At 39.9% G+C, this 13,423-nt stretch overlaps 1 protein-coding gene across 2 annotated transcripts in view; it reads right to left on the reverse strand.

Moving 5' to 3' along the window:
• The window catches only part of MLLT3 (MLLT3 super elongation complex subunit), a 229,978-nt gene that overhangs the window by 66,342 nt on the left and 150,213 nt on the right, over window positions 1–13,423 (reverse strand). For both annotated transcript variants that reach the window (XM_073345488.1, XM_073345489.1), the window contains exon 5: window positions 11,363–11,485. In XM_073345488.1, the coding sequence (XP_073201589.1) occupies window positions 11,363–11,485 (123 nt within the window). The remainder of the gene's footprint in view (window positions 1–11,362; window positions 11,486–13,423) is intronic.

Here is a 13,423-nt window from a genome sequence, read left to right on the forward strand (position 1 = left end):
GGCACATGGAATATTCAAAGACTTTCGTATCGATAAACGTTCTAGGTCTTTATCTTCCTGGCTCTGGGTGGTTTTGGGGAACTGGGAATCCCTTGGGGTTTATTAATGCAAAGTCACTGTGCTGGTTATACAGCTAGCCAGCCCTTTGAAGCATTGACTGGTTTTATCTGTTTCAGAAGGACTGGGGAAAAAAAGACCCCTCACTGTATGAAGTGTCAGCCTGAACTGATTCTGTGACCCTCACTTGATCCACAAGCTGACATGAGACTTTAACCAAGAGGACAAAACCCTGATATAAGAGTTTGAAGGATTTTTGAAACCTACCATGGTCTCCATATGGAAGATGGGCAACGCCTGGTACGTTTAACATGGATGTAGACCATTTATTGTTTAATTGTATATTTTCTCTGTAATGCTTTTGTCCTAAATAAATGAACTGTGCTTCATGAAAGCTGACTGGTCACTGGTAAACACTGTCAAAGCCCTTGGGAGACAGCAGAATAGCAGGCACTAAAGTAAGACCAGACCTGTTGGAATAAACACAACCCTAACACACTATTCTGGAGGGAGAGGAATGTGAGTTCCTGCCCCATACGGTACTCTTGAGAGAGCAGAAGTGCAGTTAAACCTGGAACTGATACATCTACAATTCCCTGATCTTTATATCACGTATATAAAAATTATGCACTTAACTATATAACTACCTTGTTTTTCGTCAGTTGATGTTCATTCACCATTCTGTGCTGATAAGCATCTGTTTTTTTGGGAGGGAGTTTCCCGGTGATGGGGGTGGGAACCCTCCTGCCTATCTGTAGCTGTGGTTTATTTGGCTGCCTTACACTGCCACATGTTTACAATGAGGAAGAGGGAAACATTTAACTTTTGGGAACTGCTGTTGGAGTAACCACAATTCAGAATGTGACAGCAGCAGAACATGAGAAATGCAATGAGCAAACTAGGGTCACAGTAACCCACAACCTCTATTGAGGTTGACTAATTTTAAAAATATAGTTTGTAGAACTGATCTGAAAACAGAGATGGCCTTTCAAATAGAACTTGTGACAGTTAGATGGGATGTTAGAGCAGGGTACACATGTTGTGCTGTGCAGCTATACTTGTTATCTAATTAGCAAGACACTGGCAGAAAACTCTTCAGGACTTGTCTAATTTAGATGTTTAGGCTGTGCTCATCAGTGTAGGAGCTGAGACTATGTCCACACTGCCCCACAGTTTGGACTATGGGGTGTGAACAGAAGTGTGCACCAAAGTGCTGCACTCTAACTCCCCCATGTGGATGCTGCAGGTGTGAACTTAGATTCCTAGTTCACATTAACGTAGTCCTCTTTGAAAATGAATACGTTAAAGACAAACTAGATTATCTTTCAATTTGCGCCCACAGCATCCACACAGGGGAGTTACAACATAGCATTTTGGTGTGCACTGCTATTCATCCCCCCGTAGTCTGAACCTGGGGCTAAGTAGACAAACTGTAATGTCTTCCAAATATTAGAACTATGAAATCACAACCTCTCTCTTCCTCCCCTTTCCTTGGATGTAAGGGGAAGAGGAACAGTTAATTGTTTTGGTTTTAATGTTTGTATTTTTGTTACTTAAAATATTTTATTTAGTTTTGTGACATTTTAAAAAAAACCTATCCAGAGCTTTCCTCAAACAATATGTCAAAAATACAGTACTAGTACATGCATAAACACAGCAGCCACCATAACACCAGAAAATAAATCAACAAACTCCAAAAGCCTGAGAAGAAACTTGGGGATGGGGAACAATAAGAGACTGACCCACAAGACAGACATTTTTCATGGGTATATATTTAAAAACAAAACTGGTATTGCCAGATCTTCAGAGCCAACAGTAAGGAGTCAAAACATTAGAGCAGGTCAAAAATTTTCTGATGGAATATTTTTCCACTGGAAAATGCCAATTCCTCAAAATCTAATCAATTTCCTACACAATGGAAAAATCTGGCCTCTGCCCAGCTCTACCAACCATAAATGAAATGCGGCTGAGATAGGAAATTCAGTAGTCTAGCTGAGAAGACTGTTCTCCTTGAGTGCATTCTCACTGTGGGTCTAAACCACACTAGTATTTTAAATATATTAGACAGATTTTGAAACTTCCCGATTCATCCATCAAATTAATATGCACTCCACTAATCATAGAACTGGAAAGGACCTCGAGAGGTCATCTAGTCCAGTCCCCTGCACTCGTGGCAGGACTAAGTATTATCATTCTAGACCATCCTTGACAGGCGTTTGTCTAACCTGGTCTTACAAATTTCCAATGATGGAGAGTCCACAACCTCCCTAGGTAATTTATTTCAGTGCTTAACCACCCTGATAGTAAGGAATTTTTTCCTAATGTCCAACCTAAACCTCCCCTGCTGCAATTTAAGCCCATTGCTTCTTGTCCTGTCCTCAGAGGTTAAGAACAATAATTTTTCTCCCTCCTCCTCATCACAACCTTTTATCTATTTGAGGGCATGTACTTGTGGCATACTAATGAAAGATGAGTGCCTTTAAACACTAAGCAGTAAATAAAATCTACTACTCCTCTTAAATGATGACATTTGAATGTTTGAAGGAAAAGCACTTCCCCACTTCCCATGCCACTAATTAAAACAAAAACAAAAACATTAATCATTCCTGATTTTAGTCAAGACCATTTTCCTGGAGTTTTGAAGTGTGTGCACATGTAAGGTTTAAGTTCTATGTAAAACAAACCCCAAAGGCAAGATCTAGTGACTAGTGATGTTTTTATAGTCCATGTGGAAGGCCAAAGTCGGATTCTTAGTTGTCAGAGTAACAGCCGTGTTAGTCTGTATTTGCAAAAAGAAAAGGAGTACTTGTGGCACCTTAGAGACTAACCAATTTATTTGAGCATAAGCTTTCGTGAGCTACAGCTCACTTCATCAGATGCATCCGATGAAGTGAGCTGTAGCTCACGAAAGCTTATGCTCAAATAAATTGGTTAGTCTCTAAGGAGCCACAAGTACTCCTTTTCTTTATTCTTAGTTGTGTTCTTTCATGTCTTGGCCAACCAAGGGCCAGGGTAATGTCCTCAGTAGGGGTGTCTGGAAAACAAGAATTCCATTTCATGAAAAAGGTTTCAAAATCTGTCTTTTTTCTGGTCTGAATCAGAGAGAGCAGGGACCTGAATCTGGATCTCCCACATCTCAGCTGAGTGCCCTAATAACGGAGCTATAGGGTAATTCCTACATTGCAATGTCAGCCCAGGATTAGTAGAACTCAAGTTACAGCACCCTGTGTTTGTTAACCTAAGGCTTGAGCATCTACACACATTTGTTACTGAAGTTTAGGAATTGCTGAACACTAGGTCCCAACCTGGGTTCCAGCATCTAGGCTGCATTATGTGAGTCTAAGGGCTTGTCTACACTTACCGGGGGATCAACACATGGTGATCAATGCATCGACAGTCGATTTAGCGGATCTAGTGAAGACCTGCTAAATCAACCGCAGACCACTCTCCCATCGACTCCCTGGTAAGTGTAGACCGGACTCTCGACCGAACAAGAAGTGCAAGGGGAGTCGACGGGAGAATGTCTCCTACCGACATAGCGTAGTGTGGACCCCACAGTAAGTAAATTTAAGTATGTCCAAGTAAATTTAAGTAAGTAAAATTAAGTAAAGCTAATGTGCTCAATGCTTTTTTTGCCTCTGTCTTCACTAACAAGGACAGCTCCCAGACTGCTGCGCTGGGCATCACAACATGGGGAATAGATGGCCAGCCCTCTGTGAAGAAAGAGGTGGTTAGGGACTATTTAGAAAAGATGGACATGCACAAGTCCATGGGGCCGGATGGCATCCGAGAGTGCTAAAGGAATTGGCGGCTGTGATTGCAGAGCCATTGGCCATTATCTTTGAAAACTCGTGGCGAACAGGGGAAGTCCCAGATGACTGGAAAAAGGTTAATGTAGTGCCAATCTTTAAAAAAGGGAAGAAGGAGGATCCTGGGAACTACAGGCCAGTCAGCCTCACCTCAGTCCCCAGAAAAATCATGGAGCAGGTCCTCAAGGAATCAATCCTGAAGCACTTACATGAGAGGAAAGTGATCAGGAACAGCCAGCATGGATTCACCAAGGGAAGGTCATGCCTGACTAATCTAATCGCCTTCTATGATGAGATTACTGGTTCTGTGGATGAAGGGAAAGCAGTGGATGTACTGTTTCTTGACTTTAGCAAAGCTTTTGACACGGTCTCCCACAGTATTCTTGTCAGCAAGTTAAGGAAGTATGGGCTGGATGAATGCACTGTAAGGTGGGTAGGAAGTTGGCTAGACTGTCGGGCTCAACGGGTAGCGATCAATGGCTCCATGTCTAGTGGGCAGCCGGTGTCAAGTGGAGTGCCCCAGGGGTCGGTCCTGGGGCCGGTTTTGTTCAATATCTTCATAAATGATCTGGAGGATGGTGTGGATTGCACTCTCAGCAAATTTGCGGATGATACTAAACTGGGAGGAGTGGTAGATACGCTGGAGGGCAGGGATAGGATACAGAGGGACCTAGACAAATTGGAGGATTGGGCCAAAAGAAATCTGATGAGGTTCAATAAGGATAAGTGCAGGGTCCTGCACTTAGGACGGAAGAACCCAATGCACAGCTACAGATTAGGGACCGAATGGCTAGGCAGCAGTTCTGCAGAAAAGGACCTAGGGGTGACAGTGGACAAGAAGCTGGATATGAGTCAACAGTGTGCCCTTGTTGCCAAGAAGGCCAATGGCATTTTGGGATGTATAAATAGGGGCATAGTGAGCAGATCGAGGGACGTGATCGTTCCCCTCTATTCGACGTTGGTGAGGCCTCATCTGGAGTACTGTGTCCAGTTTTGGGCCCCACACTACAAGAAGGATGTGGATAAATTGGAGAGAGTCCAGCGAAGGGCAACAAAAATGATTAGGGGTCTGGAACACATGACTTATGAGGAGAGGCTGAGGGAACTGGGATTGTTTAGTCTGCAGAAGAGAAGAATGAGGGGGGATTTGATAGCTGCTTTCAACTACCTGAGAGGTGGTTCCAGAGAGGATGGTTCTAGACTATTCTCAGTGGTAGAAGAGGACAGGACAAGGAGTAATGGTCTCAAGTTGCAGTGGGGGAGGTTTAGGTTGGATATTAGGAAAAACTTTTTCACTAGGAGGGTGGTGAAACACTGGAATGCGTTACCTAGGGAGGTGGTAGAATCTCCTTCCTTAGAAGTTTTTAAGGTCAGGCTTGACAAAGCCCTGGCTGGGATGATTTAATTGGGGATTGGTCCTGCTTTGAGCAGGGGGTTGGACTAGAGGACCTCCTGAGGTCCCTTCCAACCCTGATATTCTATGATTCTATGTCGACTTCAGCTACTTTATTCATGTAGCTGAAATTGTGTAACTTGGATCAATCTCCCCCTGTAGTGTAGACAAGGCCTGAGTCCAACCAACTATAATTCAGACTTTCTAGCACTCTCTCAAAATGTGGCTGCTCTAGCCCTTTGTTGGTGGTGCAGTGTGGGAAAACTTGACTGTCCACCAAACTTGACTAACCAGAAGACAAAGAAAGTCAGCCTGTGGGATTGTGGATTACTTTTGGCAGACCGCCAGAGCATGAGTCCTGTAAGGCTGCATCTACACTGCAAAGCAACAGGGCTTGACCCTGGATCTTTCCTTGACAGCTGTGAAATAGGTCTTGGAGAGTTGAAGGATTAAGTAGTATGGAAACCCGGCCCAGCAGCCCTCCTTGGGTTTTTAAAAGAAAAAAGTCCCCAATTTAAAATTATCTTCTAAATCCAGGAAATTGATGTGCTTATTGAAACCATGGTATCAACATTATGCTCGCCGTGGATGAATTTGTCTCCACATTCATGCATGTAAAGAATTACTTCGTCAACCACTAGGACAGCCCCTCACTATAACTCAGAGATTCACTGTCACCTAAGTGAATACATTCTTCTCAACCTCCACCCCTTGTGTAATCACTCTACATGACTCAACAACAGCTGGAAGAAAACAGCATGGGAGGCACGAAATGTAATGCGAAACAGTAGTATTTTCATTCATCACATTCAATTAACGTATGAGAATTAATTAAATAACTGGGCATACTGATAGAGATACATGAAAGTTCACCTATACTCTGTGCTGTATAGATCTTAGTGCAAACAAGAATGTATTTATTTCCTTGTATTTTTTTTAAACGAAGTGCTCTGAAGCATTTGATTTTCTCTCCACCCTAAGAAACACTGCAAACAATAAAAGTGAGTGACAGATTCTGTTGCTGAAAGTGACACGCCAACTAAACCTTTCTTTCAAGTGATGATTGTAACATTTAGATTGTGGATTATTGGCTGATAATGTATTTACATACCACAGTTTACCTTTGCCTATCTGTCAAATATCTAGTTGAAACAACCCAAGTGAATCATTCTATACTTTCTTTGGTATCTTGTATGACAAACATCAAAAGGATAATTAATATAGAGATTACATGCTTGTTAAAATACCCAAGTAAATTAAACAGAAGTACACATATTTCTGCAAGAAACATAATCCCCTTGATATAGCAGGAGTAACAGACCTGTAAAAGAAACGTTTGGGAGAGCATGATACAGTCAGGAAGTACTTTTCATAACGTACAGACTGTGGCAGTCAATAAAAGAGAAAGCGCCTAGAGACTTAATTACCACTGGGATTATAAAGCAAAGACATGGGGAAAATGGAGGATCTAAAACAACTGTTGGTTCCCATGCAAAGGCACATCAGGACTTCATGTTGCAAAACGTAATCTCCCAGTTTGGTTAAATAAGTGCCAGAAGGCAAGTGCCTTCCTATGAAAATGGTTTCAAAGAACTCAAGTAGCAGATACGATGAAGATAGTTAGCAACTGTAGCAATTTTGGTTCATTTAGTCATTAAACTGGCTATAGCGGCACTGCCAACCTAAACTAGTGCATTCTATGTTTTGTCTAGAAATTAAAACAAGTGGTCATAACACACACATTTTATTTCTAGGTGTAATAAAGTCATTACTTCATATTTCATAGCTGTCTCCAAATAATCTGGAAACATTAAGGTAAGAACAGGGAGTTAGCCTCACAAATTTGCCTCCTGAATTTAGGGTCACGGGAGGCAAATGTATGTCAGATGGAGTAGTTGCTTAGTTTCAGAAATTCAAGTTAAAAATGACTTCTGCCATTTTGTAATACTGAGCTTTTAATGTAAATATTCCATTTTTGAATCTTGCTTCACAGTATCAATCAATTTGGAAAGGTTTTGGTGTACAGCAGAGAGAATGCGCTAACAAATCATACAGCAGAAGAAGGTAAGAGGGGAGACAATTCCTTCTTAGGAGGGAAACTTAATATTTTAGTGTCCCCTGCCCTGTTTTATTCACTACAGTTTGTAGTTTTTTCCCTAAAAAGTATTTTCCCCTACTGATTGTTCATTTCACAGACATTACAGCCCTCTTTCTCCTAAAGCTTTCAACGAGGTCTGATCCATCTGGCAGATTGTATTATAACCAGCAATGGCAGAAAAACAGAAAAACATTTTGGAGTTAGCTCACTGTAGTCAAAGAGCCAGCAGGGGGAGCACAAGACACTGTTTTTCTGTAGGCGAGGAATTTAATGGCTACTGCTCTTAGAAAGTAAATGGCATTACTCGGTGACTGATAGACTGATTCCAAAGGACTCTCCACATCAGATAATTATAAAATAGATTAAAATGTGGTTGTATAGTACTAGACACTGTCCCTGTATATTTTGCATATTTAAAAAAAATAAATGAAAAAATCAGTACAACACACTTAAGTAATATAATTATTACTAGCCCTGATTTAACATGTCACTTGGGATATTTATATATTCCCAAAGTATCCAGAGTCCTTGAAAACTTACACCTTAAAGAATGTTAAAGACAAGAAACTTATTTCTTCACCAAAACCCCTTGGCTACATCATGTTTCTCACATTAAATTATGTAAGGCGATACAGACACCCATGTTTTTGAATCCATATTTCAGAAGAATATGTTAGAGTAAGCCAAGTGTGATGGTTCTGTATTACCAATTAGTCCCTTCTGATTTTGGACAAGTGAACATTTAGCCAACAATATCCATTTTTCTTCTTTTCTTTGCACTCACAGGGTACTGCCTGTGAGCTGTGCAATTCTTCCTTGAATAAACCTAACTAGGAGTACTGTATAACAGTCTGAAGTCAGTGAGTGGGAAGCTAACATTCTTGGACTTCTTGGTTTAAATATTTACAGTTAAGACCCATTGTCAATTTCAATAGTACCCTACATCTGCAAATCTAAACTGAAACCTGAAAACCCTACCCATGAAATATAGACTAAAAGAGCCATTCAATAATCTTTAACTGCAACTTTAGAGAGTGCTGTAAAAAGTTACATTTGCTCACTTGTACACTCTGTTCACACCAATAAGGAAGCTACACTGAAGTTGATGAAGTAACTCTAATTTACACCAGTTGCGGGTCTTGCCCTAAGTAAATACTACTCCTCAACAAGTTGGGGCTTAAAAAATTCCCAAAAGAAGTGGATTTCAATTTACAGCATGTTATCATAGAAGAATACACAACATTTTAATAGTAACCGGGCTACGATTACATTACACGTCCATTCCTCCAAACACAAGCGATAAGCCTAAATAAGGCAACGCCTTGGAGCATATTTTTTCTGATATTTGTACCTGTTGCCATGAGCACAGAGTAATACTGCTGTCTATGTTGTATGTGAGGCTGGGAGGAGACAAGGCTGTTTCTGAGGGGAGATGGCTGAATTATCCTTCCCACTGGCAAGTAATGCAATGTACTGATACAATGACTCTTTCCACCATTAAACATTGCAGCAAACATCAGTTAAAACTGAGCAAAAAAGAAAGTGATTAATTAGAGGACTATCCCCATGGCTCTGGCATGCCACGCTCCTTAGTGAGGGTTTATAGTGATAATTTATTGATATTTTATCTCTCTGGATCTCTGACAAAGGAGAAAAGGAATAGCTAGGTACCTATGGCTAAAATTAAAACAATGATTTAAATCAGACACTATTACTGTTACATGCCCTAATTAAGTAATCAGATAACTCATAGTCATTCCTTTACAACAGTTTCACAGATATGGAATGGAAACCTCCATTGCTGTATGACTCTATATCTAATCTTGTATCGCCTATTGTATCTAACCATTCCACTGCCATGTGGTTAGAAACTCACTGCTGGTAACTGTATCCGCAGGGGCAATAAGTAAGGTAGAGCTCCTGAAGCAACAAGTCAGTGAACACGGGCCTTTTCTATTGCAAAGACCCAATTACCTGTTCCATATCTACCAAAATGGCTAGATACATTTACAGCCAGATTGCAAAGATCAATACAATATAACATACAAGGCAGCATACATGAAGAGACAATTGTGCAGATGCACCTTCACATGCCAATGCACTTTTGAACAATCACCACATGTAAAGTTGTTTTAAAAGGCAAAGCATCAATATTTGTGTACTGTGGACTGAACCTTGTATAAGAAATTGTAGAGGTTCAAAACTAGAAAGGCCCTGTTCGTAGTATGATCATAGTGGACTGGAAGATACCTTAAAAAATATTGACTTAACATCTTTGGGAGGAATCAAAAACCTGAATATATTTGCCAGCTAAATCAATTATTTTCTGTAGTAAGACACTGGACTTTCTTTAATTCCATGACTTTCTTTTAGAACAACCTCACAATTACCATTTGTCAAGTGCCTTCCTGCCCTTCCTTTTAACAAATTATTGAAAAGCATCCTGTACAGTGAAGCACTCAAGATGCAGATGTAACGCTGACAGACCCCAGTCATTGGCAGGTGTGATCTAACCAGGGGCCCCTAGAGCTTGGTGCATGAGCCTCTACTGCATGAGCTAAAAAGGCAACTGGTTGTTAGCTAAGGCTGTAGAGCAGACTCATTTTATCTCTCTCTTTTTAAGTGGTCTCGGTGCCATTAGATGGGACAGAATACCACAACCAAGGAGGTGTGTGGGTTACACAGATACAGAAAAAAGAGGAAGGACAACCCAGTAGTTAGGACTCTAACCTAGGATTTGGGAAGACTGGATTCAATTCTCTACTTTGGCACTGACTCCCTGTATGACTGGAGCAAGTTAAATCTCTGAGCTACAGTTCCCATTCTGTAAAATGGAGATAATAGCACTTCCCTACCTTAGAGGGGTGTTGTAGGGTAATTACATTAAAGATAGTGAGGTGCTCAAATACTATGGTAATGAGGGCCATATAAACACAATAAATAGATAGACCACTTGCTTCTGTGTTTCCTTTTTAATTACAATCTATTTTGTATGTTACCAACATGTGCAATTAGCAATTTCATTTCTGTGTCAGGGACTCATTGGTTCAGTACCTATTGATACACAGGTATGGGTGCTGGCATTTTACCTAGGGAACAGTACTGTACACATTTTCATTGTATGAAAGTGATAAGCAATAATAGTATTCTTATGGCATACAAAATCAGGTGCCAATAAGGTCAAAGAGCGTGCTTTAAAACGGCATCAAGCAACAAAGGAAACCCAAACCCAAAACAATAAAATACTGAACAAAGAAAAGCAACCAGGATAGAGAGGATACTTATACATTGATTGCATCATGAAGCAGGTGGATGTTTTTTGTTTGTTTGAAAAAAATTCTAAAATGCAGTTTATTCCCAATTTACTTAAGTCATCTGAAGAAATTCTCTGCTACTTTGAACATGTTAATCTACATTTTTCAGATGGCTCATTGAAATAATCATGTTTCTAGTACAGGAGGAAAAGTATTACTTTTACTGTTTATTAGCTTCACTTATTCACATTGATGACCTGGAGACAGATGACAGCTCTCCGATTGTGAAACAGCAAGTAAAAGAATAAATATAATTCAAAAACCCCAAGGTCATCACATCACAAGATGCACTTCGCCCATTTATTTTGATGCATGTAAATTTGTTTTAATTATTTAAATTGTTACATTTAATAAATTTGTTTCAGTATTTGAAAGTATGCTAGTAAATGTTCTGTGGTATATTTTGCAACAGTGATGAGATAGAGTTCTTTCAAATATTGGGAAGAGAAAAAAGCAATACCGTTCTCTTTTAAGTGAAATATACAATGTAAATATCTTAACCATTGATTGTTCTCCCAACCATATGAGTTCTGCACTACTTTTAAAGTAGCAAGTCAGTAAAATCACTTCAGTGAAGTGCCTGTAACATTGCATCTGCTAGGTTATTGTGCAACATCAAGGAATAAATTTTAGAAATTGATTTCCAGATTTGCACTACCACCTCAATTTCTCACATCAAAACAGGTCTCACCTTTGGCCCATGAGATGATTTCTTCTTCACTTCAGAAGAAGACAGGGAGTAGTTACTGGGAAGGTTGGGGAGATGAAGGCTCTGTCCCGAAGGGACTGATGTGCCATCTGACATTACCATGATCTGTTATGAGAGAGGGAAATTAATGTACTGGTCAAATATTATAAAATACTATGTAAGGAATTAGCAATCATTTTGGGAATGGAGATACTACAAAATCTCCAATATAAAATGCAATCTTGTTTTCCTCTATAGGTGCTGGATTATTTTAAAAAATTCCCATCCTCCAGGCCAATATGGAAAAATCTGCACACACACAAAAAACCCCTTTAAAAACCTGAATAGTTTATTCTGCTACAGTGAGTATTTTTCACACGTAAACCTGATGAAAAAGATCTGATGTCTCTTTTGGTTTGGATTAAAACCCAATTTGTACCCCCAATTCCATGTCCTCTATAACATTCAACACTTTTGAAAGAAATCAGTTTATTCTACTTGAGGCAGAAAGGTCTGCACTTATTGCCATCCCAGTAAGCAATATAAAATGTGAATCAGTCTTTCAGGAGTCTTGACTATTGAATAAAGCACTATGATGGAAAATATATGGGTGATGAAACTGATGCTGGTTAAATTTAGTACCTGAAAGAGTTAAGTGGCTTGGCTCTAAAATCCTTTAAGGGAGAGAATCCATCTTCCTAGTCACTCAGGCAAGATGCATCCATGCTGACTACTGACATCTGGCCTGATCTTGGAGGGTATATATTATTGGGTAACATGTAATCTATTTGTTAAGCATTGTATGATAAATAGGTAAACCAACCAACCAAACATATGGCAGCATCTTAAGGTACTTTTGCAATGAAGCAACTATGGAGCTAACTGCACTGATGTATCAAAACTATTGGGACACTAATTGACGCAAATGAGGTGTTAAGGGTCAGAACTTTAACTATGGCTAGTTGGAATACTACACCCAGGCTGGGGCTGAAACCTTACAAATATGGTACTGAACATAGATGGGTGGAATGGGAAAAAAGCGTAGAAAAGATGTGGTTATCCATCCTGTCACTGGGACACGGAGGGGACTACATGGAACAACTGGGTGGAAAGCTCTCGTCTTGGGGTGATCTCCACTTACTTTTTCTTCCAGCTTTGCTTCTAAAGGTATCCACAAGGTTATAAGTATGCACAAGGTAACATTGTAAGTATTAACCCTGCAGGAAACCCCTTTACTTACCTTATTATTTTTACACTTATGTACACTGATTTTTTCTATAATTTCAATTACATTTGTCTGTATTAACTAAAGATCAAAGTTTGTGCGCTTCACCAATTTCATCTTCTTAATTAACTCTAAATAGCCACCTGAAAAGTGCCTGTTTTTTGTGACAAGTGCATGTTGCACCCCAATAAACAATTTCTTAATTGTAGTAACTTATCAGGCTACAAGTTCAAGAATACCAGGATGACATAGAATTATAAGGACATTTCAGTTCTTTTGGAAGCAAAGCCCTAATCAGTCTTTTGAGGACGGTTTTTGTTTTCTGTGGTAAACTATCCCATGTAGGTACACCTGGGATACATCTTTGAGCCCTGAGTGCCCTTCTGCATTGCTGTTAGAATCCCCCAAATGGGTGGCATGGAGGAACTGAGTATGATGCAGGATCGCAAAGCCACACAGATAATTCCTCATGTTTGATAGGTTTTTTTAAAAATCTATCCAGATATCCTGATAGCCAATTACTTTATCCAGCTGACTACAAAGAAAGCACAATTATAGTTAATTTTGTCTTCTACCTGAATTTGTATCACACTCCCCACAGTGCTATAATCAGACCACCACCTGGCAAAACAGGAGCTCAGGTTTAGCCAAAGGACATGTAACAAAGTAACTCCCCGATACACTGGTTCAACATCCCAGGCTCCTAAACCAGGGCAATGCCAGAAGATGGTGCTCTCACAAAGCAACCACTCTCTTGAAGGTATATTCTGGGTGGTCAGGTGGGATCAATTAATAATTTAATTCAACTCAACTTAAATGGCTGACTTTTACGCTCTTCT

The sequence above is a fragment of the Lepidochelys kempii genome, chromosome 5, assembly GCF_965140265.1.
Source record: "Lepidochelys kempii isolate rLepKem1 chromosome 5, rLepKem1.hap2, whole genome shotgun sequence".
NCBI lineage: Eukaryota > Metazoa > Chordata > Testudines > Cheloniidae > Lepidochelys > Lepidochelys kempii.